General features: G+C 32.0%; 2 protein-coding genes across 2 annotated transcripts in view; one reads left to right on the forward strand and one right to left on the reverse strand.

The window, feature by feature from the left end:
- Window positions 1–7,780, reverse strand: part of LOC108742051 — a 130,118-nt gene extending 122,338 nt beyond the window's left edge. Inside the window, exon 1 of the mRNA XM_025974231.1 lies at window positions 7,681–7,780. The gene's annotated coding sequence lies outside the window, so the exon portion shown is untranslated. The remainder of the gene's footprint in view (window positions 1–7,680) is intronic.
- LOC108742053 (interaptin-like) lies at window positions 480–6,976 on the forward strand. The gene is made up of 7 exons (XM_018477064.2): window positions 480–1,275; window positions 3,083–3,306; window positions 4,149–4,287; window positions 4,351–4,612; window positions 5,029–5,246; window positions 5,319–5,459; window positions 5,528–6,976. The coding sequence occupies exons 1-7, from the start codon at window positions 640–642 to the stop codon at window positions 6,704–6,706; spliced, it is 2,799 nt and encodes a 932-aa protein (XP_018332566.1). The 5' UTR covers window positions 480–639; the 3' UTR covers window positions 6,707–6,976.
- Window positions 7,781–9,207: the final 1,427 nt, after the last annotated feature.

A 9,207-nucleotide genomic window follows, 5' to 3' on the forward strand; every position in this document is an offset into this window, starting at 1 on the left:
ATTGTGTAACATCAGCAACTTTACGACCACAACCAAATTTTATAGATTGACACCTTTAATTTCTTTTTATTTTATTGCCATACAAAATTTTAGCCTATTCCAGAACTAGTTTGTAAGATAGAAAAGCTTCTAATAATTTATCAACTACTGAAGGTAACAAAACAACAAAATCGCCAATAACCCGAGGGAAAGAGAAATGGTATGTGGAAATGCATCACTCATTTACAGTAGCTAGTTGTGCAATCCCCAATATATTTATGACAAATATCAGGTAGGACTTAATGAGAATTTTGTATGAATGAAATTTCCTATTGGTCATATTTAAATATACTTATAACTTAAGTATTCCAGAGAAAATTGATTGTTATTTCCCGGTAAAAGACCTCTATGCGCTAAATTTTTTGGCATCGATTCCGGAGCAGAACGGTACCTAAAAATAAACCACATTCATTGGCCATACGGGCTATTTCTATCGCCGCAAACGTCATCATCACTCGCAGCAAATTTAACAGAAAGAACTCGCTTTCCACCAAGTCCAACAGTTGCCAGCGTATGCTTACGCTGGTCTGATTTTCCTCGCTGAAATAGTACGCAATAGAAATCGTGTTCTACCTTATTTTTTTTTTTTTTAATTGAAAAATGGGAAACTCGAATCGATCGTTTTCGAAAGAAGCTGATGACATTGATTTATGGTGGGACAACAACTCGAAACAGTCGAATGATAAACGAGTCGCACAACTTTCCAATGGAGAAGTGAAAACATCTAACGGAACAATCCCTAAGGAGGTGTCATACTATCGCGAAAAACGACTACAAATCCTTTCCGAGAAAAAGAAAGAATTCGAGAAGCTACGTCACGATCTTGCAACGGAGAAAAAGCAGAACGAAAACCTGAGACTCCTGCTCAAAAAGAACGGCATCAACATTGGAGAAGAAATCTTGACAACAAATAATCGCAATCACGTCAACAACAAGAACAACCACATGGTGGATACGGTGAAAATTTCCGAATTAGCAGCTGAGAACGAACAGCTCAAAACTCGAATACTCGAACTGGAGTGCAATGATGCCAAGGTGAAAATGATGACCAACGAGGAAAATAGAAGACTACAAATGGAACTTGCCAAATTGCAAAACGAACTCCAAAGTTTGAACGCAGAGATTTGCGCTTTCGAGAAAGAAAGGCAAGAATATAATACCCACGTTACAGCCTTAAAAGATATCGTAAAGGTTAGCAAAGAACTGTTGGAAATACGCCAAAATCAAATAGTGCAGGTAAGCAAGCGAGCAATCTTGATTCTCAGTAACGAGAAACATTTCCTTTGTCTGTTTTACCAAATACGTAGTAATAACGGTTTTGTTTTCCTAACAATGAAGGTGTTTTCTTACAAGAAACCACTATGTACTTCTTCTATTATTTGAAAAAACAAGTATAGTTTCGTTATAAAAGAAAACGTGTAGTACCAAGTCCAATTTCTTGGAATATCTTTCAGACTCTCTAGTCCTTGAAGCACCTCACATGCAAAATTATAATTACCATAAACAAAGATACTTCTGTACACTATTTTGAAAAATTAATATAAAGAACACACTCAAATCATTCTGCACCACCCAGATATGTCACTGACCGATCAAATCAATTGTATTTCAAAAACAAAGTTTGGAAAAGAATGCTGTATCTTCGCAATTGTGAGATGTTCTTTATTGAAGAAATAAAGACAATGATAAACTTTTAACGCTATCTGTACATAAACGTAAGTCTATTTACAATACAAGAAATTCAGCATCAGACTAAAAAGGAATATTTGAAAAAATGCCAAAAACATTAAAGTGTCATAAAGACAACAACGTACCTAGTCACAATGACGAAAATAAATTACTTTATAGATTCTTTGCTATTAAATGTATTTTTATTGCACTGCTGCCTTTCACGCTCAACATAAGATAAAAAAGTTACAAAAATTTAACAAATCATATATAAATCTAAAATTACAGACCACAATTGTATGATGTTGGTATTATTGAAAATATTGTGAATAAAGCAGACCTTGTAGTTGCTAAAATATAACTGTACAAAACATTTAAAGAATTAAATATTTCAACATCTACCGATATCAAAAGCTTTTTTAGAACAAAACGCAAAATCGTTAATCATCTGTTTCAATAAAGATATACAATCACATAGAATCTAGAAAACATTGACAATGCTTTGGAAATATGTCGACGACCTAGACAAACACTACTTGAAAATAAAACGCAAATCTAAAACAAGTCTCACAATTTATTGTAAGGAATAAGCATTTCTTTTTAACTTTGAAAACAACTGCATTGCAAAATGATCACTATCAACGAGCAATTCAGGCATCAAATTTTAGATGGTGTATGCTCTCCGGGCTTCCTTGTCGGAAATTTTCCTACCTATCTATTTCTCTATCAAAGTCAAGTCAAAAGGTATTCGAAACAACGTTCACCTTAATATTCTTTTAGCTGAACATAAATCTTTATTTCACAATAAACCGAAACTTATCGTTAGTCTTTACAACATTTACAGTTTTGAATCTAATAATAATTCATGATGCTTGGAGTATTATACTGAGTAGACACGCATTTAAAGAAAAACTTCTTGGCTACAGATCGCATGTATACACTAACAAATGTACGTATTTATTTTGTCGACAATGGTGTAATAGTCTACTTATTTATAACATAAACCATCTTGAACATGAACTACCCGTATGCTCTTGGGCAATGATTTTATCTGTAACCTTCTAAAATTTTTCGAGAAGAATGCCAGATAGATAATTACACCCAAACCTTTCACTTTTTATAAAAGAACCTTTAACTTTTGGAAAAAAACAATTACACAAGTTAAATATTTCAACAGTTTACTTAAGATTAATAAAAAATTAAGCAAAACTCATAAAATTGTCCTAAATATCAACATTTATCTCTATTTATCAAACTCCTTGTCAAGTATTTGAAACAGGTACTGTAGTTAGCAGTAAATCTCAGTAGATGGCAGTATACTGTCAATAACTCTTGATATTAAAAGTTAAAACTTCATTCAATTTTTCTGTTTTAGTTAAATACGAAAATTGAACAGCTTCAAAAAGCATTGTCTGATAAAGAAATAGTAGCGTTTTCTGCCGATCTCCGTGAGGAATACCAAAGACAACTAAAAAACATTAGAGAACTAAGAGTTTTGTACGAAGAAAGGCAAGCAGCTGCTGAAAATGCAAAAGAAAAGTTTAAGAAAGACCTCGAGGAGTGTCAGAAAGAACTCCAAGAAGAAAAAGCAAAATCTGAGTAAGTTTCACGATGAAAACTAAAACAGGGTAACTTCAATATTGTCATTTTCATTTATCACACTAAACTAAGAAGAAACACATTTCAACGACAAATACTACAAATACTCATTTCAATATTATTTTATTGCTACAAAATATGCAAAATTTATTAAATTTTTTATCGAAACATTGACGGTAAGACCTATTATCAAGGTCCATTATACTTTATGCTAGTACAAACGCTTTCGAAGTCAATGTTTTCAGAATAATAGTTTGTGGAGCAAATGTTTTCAGATTAAACAAGCGGTCAGAAATAATTTTAAGCTTAAAACGAAACAGCTCATTTGTTAACTAAAACAAAAAGCAAATGCATCTAATGACCTGATTCAACTGACAAACTCTTTTAATGCTCTCGCTACTATTCATCCTAAAAGCTTCGCTTAATGCCCAAAGCTCGCTTGGTGCATTTTTACCGTAGTCTGGAAGGAAACCTTTAAAGATTTTACCTCATAAAATAGTACCTGCTTTTTATTAAATTGTTTATTGTTATTGTCTACTTGTTAAGTCTTTTGTACTTTTGTAATTGAATTATTATAAAATAAAAAAACTACACAAAATGTAGTATTTTGATTTTTCAACATTTCACTGACTAATAATATGAATTCACTCAACCAACAGCAAAACACAACATTTTAAAAATGAAATTGATATATGAGAAAAAATAAGTTCTCATATTTTTCTCATCAAATCAGTACAAAAAAGTCAACTTTTCATTACCAAGTCCTATCTCATCTTTGTTTGAATAACTAAAATACATGTATTTAAAAAATCAGTTCAGTATTTCAAAAACTTGTTTTACAGAGAATTAAATAATCGCATTGAAGAATTAGAAAAGGATAACTCAGAAAAATACGACAAAATAGCTAATTTGGAATTAAGCACGAAAATGAAGAAAGCTGAATGCAACGAGTTACAAGCACAACTAACTGTGATAAATCAGGTAAAATAATAAAAACCGAATTATGAAAAGGAAGATGTTAAGTAATCATTTGTTTATTTTTAGTTATTCTCTGAAATAATTCTTGGATTCAGAAACGGTCACGAAATTGACATGGACAAATTGATCGATGTTTTGGAAGAAAATCACGACTTATTAACCGACATTGTTGTAAACGAAGAATCTTATGAAATTTCGTCAACTTTACCAAAAGTTTTACTTGATCTAATACATCAAGTGAGAGAAAACGAGAGAATGTCTAAAACACAAGATGATCAAAACGAAGCATGTGGAATTGAGAAAGTGGAAAATCCTCCAGATGAAAATGGTAAGACAACTTACAATCCTTCAATGAATAAATAATGCATCTCCTGATTAATCATTAATAAATATTAAATCGAATTAACAGTACAAAACCAAAATTCACTACGCCAAAAATAAGAGTGTTGTACAATTTGCCAAAAATGATTGTATTTACGAACCAGGCAAAGCAAAAACAATGGCTGCTGCCATGCCAAACATCACGGAAATTATAAATCACCTGTCAAGTAACCAAAAATTTCTTAAATGAAATTCACTCGTTTGCAACTAGACAATTTCCTTATTATGACACCTAGCATAAATTTTTAACACTCAAACTTTTCTTCTTTTTTAATTAAAACTGAATATAGAAGTAATTGGTCACCTCCTTTTGCTCCACTTAATTAACTAAAATCCTAAATGTAAACTCTATTTTTTTTTCAGCAATTCACTCCAATTTATCGATGAACAGTGCAGCTGAAATAGTGCAAAATCTTCCAAAAGTGTGGAGAGTTCTGGCGGAACTACTGAGCCATCAACAAATTCCAATTCCGGTAAACGATCTCACAACAAACGATGAAGATCCCTGTTATAAATCAATACAAACACCAACCGGACCCAGATTAGTCCTTAGCGTTAGCGGAACATTCATAAGGCTTAAGGTACTTGTTGTTCTACCTCAATTTTGTTAATGTAAATAACTATCTATACAAAAATACGAACTCATCTTCCAGGACCTTATAGTCGAAAAGAAATCTCTAGAGAAGGAAACGTTTCATCTAAAACAACTCAACACACACCTGGAGAGCAGGCTTCAAGATCAAGAGAAACGTCTGGAAATTGTTACTGCTGAACTTTCCAAAACTTGGCATGTGGTGAGCATTAATCTTTCACCATCTCATCTGCGAATTTCTTTCTACAGATTAATGTTCTTTTTTCTAAGGTTGGAAATATGCAAAAACAACACCAACATCTCCATACCCAAGAGAAAATCCTCAGGTACGAACTGGCCCAGAAAAGGAAACTGCTCACAGAGCTTAAGGAAGAATTGGAGTACTGTCGCGAAAAATGGCTGATGGCACGTGAAAAGAACAACAAAACAGAAATCGAATGGAAGGAATTGCGTGACGAATTTGCCAACAGGAAACGCAATTTGAACGACGATCTGAACAACAGCATTGAAAGTGGATACAGCGATGAACGGGACATGTCCAGTGACGATGATGTTTACGAAAGAGATGAAACCAACAGTCCAGCAACACCCCATGATGAATCTTCCAATGTATCCAACGAACCGTCTTCTGTTAGTGTCAGTATTAGTCTAAGCCCTTTTGTGGAAACCGCAACTGTTGAGGATGAAGAGGATAAAGGAGACGTTACACAATTGCCAAAAGAAACGTCTATATTCAATGTTGTGGAAGATGAAATCAATAATATTGAGTCGTCCGACTCTTCACCAGCATCTAATTTATATCCAAAAGAAGAAATTGATGTGACCGAAGTTGAAAGTGCACATTCCATTGATGGAAATGTCGAAGAAACGGAAAAGTCTGACAAAGTTTTAAGTGTAAGTGATAATAACAATGACTGTATGGACACGTCCTGTTTATGTAATTCGGGATACTCAACCTCCCCATCTCTCGTAAAAGCAAGACAAACTGAAATTGAAGAAACTTACAAAAGACTCGAATCTGACATCCTTATGACAGTGGCCAAAGCGCAAAAAGGCGAAAGCTTCAACCCAGCCCCAACAACTTCTAAAGTGCCGCTGGAACTTCACAGTTTAAAGTGTGAATCTTTAAAATCGTTCCCCTCTTATTTTACTCAAATTGAGCTTGCAAAACCTCAACAAAGTGAATTATTAGAAGGAGTTGTTGACTGCGACAGACCAAGCACATCATCTGCTAGTTCAAAAGAAAATAGAACCCCTAGTGAAATTTTGGCAACCAGAGAAGAACGACTGAGGAGGTTGGAAGAAGAATGTAACCAATTAACTTTTAAAGTTTTATCAAACTCTTACAGGGGGTGCCAAATTTCCAGGAAGTTGAGCGATTTACACGAAAAACATGGATCCAGTGTTACCGAAGATGATTCTTCGAGCGACAGCGAAAACAATGAATAAATTTATTTAAGTTTTACTGATACAATTACCTACTATTTTAATTGTCTACCTAAACAAAAATCGAGTTATTGTTATTAGTATTAGTAAGTACAGTATACATATGTGTGATATATTGTATGATAATGATGTAATGGCAGCACATAGGTACTTGTTGTAATTTGGATTTTAGGAAAAATATCCTACATTTTTTTATGTACTATTAAATTTTAATGCATACAACTAAATTATTGTATATATAATCATTTAATAAAGTCAATTCAAAGTCCAGAATTTTTTATATTTGTGCTTTTGTGGCATTAGCATCTACGAGAATTCAAATAAAACTCTCATTCAAAAATGGATTAGGAACAGTGCAACTTTGATATGCTGAAATAAATTTACACGAATTGTAATAAATAAGCAATTTGATAAAAAATGCAATCATTTTGTGAAATTCATCAGTCATCTGTGCATTTATCGGAGCTATTAAGTACCGTTGCGTGCGTATGAGACTAAATAATAAGTTTCAAATCACAATCCACATAATTTGATAGTTCCTATGATTTATTGTAAAGTCCCACATCTTCTTTACAAATTTTTATACATCTAAAGGACTAATAAGTACTTTTGTGTATAAAAATAAGCATCAACTAAAATTCTAGTACCACGTGTGGACCAAATTCGGCCATTTTGTCTTCATTTAAGCGTTTTGCATGAAGAAAATGTACCTGCACATGCATAATGTATCATTCGCGTCTTTTTATAGGTAACAAATAGGTACCAAAAAAAGGTACGGTAGTTTTCGATATCCAGGTATATTAATATACATCCAGCATATCCATCGATCAATCAATATTTATCGTCAGTTAATTCAAAAGTACCTATTTATGCATACATGTATTTGCGACACTTTGGTGGACCATCAAAAGCGTTATGGTCTTACTTGTTAAAACTATTACATGTAAAATTCTTTAAAAAGGAATGAAATCACTTACCAAACCATCCAATTTATAGCTGTTGAACCTTTTCACACAAAAGTCTTAATGTCCTATATCACAAACATAAAATCACAAATTATACCGTTCGCGTCGAAATTATCTCGAATACGAAGCTTGAAAATGCGTTTCTTATTCTAGAACAATCATTTTCTGGCGTACCCATACGAATTTATGCGGTATAACACGATAAGCTTTTAACTTGCTTTCGTATAATACTGATACAAACCGACCAAAAACCTGAAGGTTAATAAAAGGTCATGCACAGGTTCACACAGGCACAAAAACGTATCAACAAGATTAAAATATGTTCTGTAAATAGACAATAATTATTGGTACCTACTTCGCAAGCATGGAATGGAATACAAATAACTTTCATTTAAAATTTTACTAAGAAATCTAAAATAAGTACCATAAACTGATTCAATTTTAACAGCATCACATTCATTTGCTAGATTAAGTAAAATAAATACAAATAAAAACTTTAAAAGTAATTTCTACTTAAAAAAATCGATTGAAAAATAATAGAAATGGAAGGAAGGAACGGGGCCTGTTACCTTTTTCATTATGAAATGACCTTTTTTGTTTTCATTAAAATAGATAGATACACAACACTCTTATTTTTTATAATTAATAATAAAACTGTTATAAAACGAAGCAATACGAAATTGTTCTTCAATAAAATTTAAATTTTAATCTATTAATTTTCTTTTCTTAATTATTCTTAAAATAATTACAGCGCATAATCACTTCTATATCTTTTTGAATTCTTCTTTATCTAATCACTAAATGATTTTGTGGTGTCGCTAAATAATTACTCTAAAATTTTTTGGATTATATTTGCACTCAAGACAAAAAAATAAGTTTGAAAACTCTAAGAAAAGACCAATTGAAAATTATTCCCCATCTCCCAGGATATTTAAAAAAGCTTCTACTCCCTTATAGTCCCATACTTTCCCAAAAAAACAAACACCAATGCTTTAAAACTTATTTTTCCTGCATTTCAAGATAGTTTGCATAACAATTGTGAGAAAAGACTAACAATAAAACACACTTTTGTTTTTTAATACATTTATTTACTATTTCAATTGTTTACTTGTGTTTGAAGCTACTTTGCAATAACATTTTATAACAAATAAATACTTTTCTAAATTAAAACAGCCAACGAACTTCAATAGTAGGATATTTATAACAAATAAAATAAATCCTCCATAATTAATAGTCAACGTTGAATTCGATCGACACATAATAAAATTAAAAAGAAATATATTGTGTACACAGCTTTCTACTTTACAAATTCTATCAACAAAACAAAACAACGGAATAACATCAATATCAATATGAGAATCGATGTAAGAACTAATTTTAATTTAATTAGCCTTGTCTGCGTAGATTATGCAACTTTTCACAAGACGGCATCTTAATGTTCTGAGCACTTACAAACAGGTCTTTATCTCCAAAACTTTTCGCTTTCCACATCATTGATTCACCTAAAAATTGATTATTACCCTTTATAAAAATATAAAA

This window comes from Agrilus planipennis, unplaced genomic scaffold (assembly GCF_000699045.2).
Source record: "Agrilus planipennis isolate EAB-ADULT unplaced genomic scaffold, Apla_2.0 scaffold223, whole genome shotgun sequence".
Taxonomy (NCBI): domain Eukaryota; kingdom Metazoa; phylum Arthropoda; class Insecta; order Coleoptera; family Buprestidae; genus Agrilus; species Agrilus planipennis.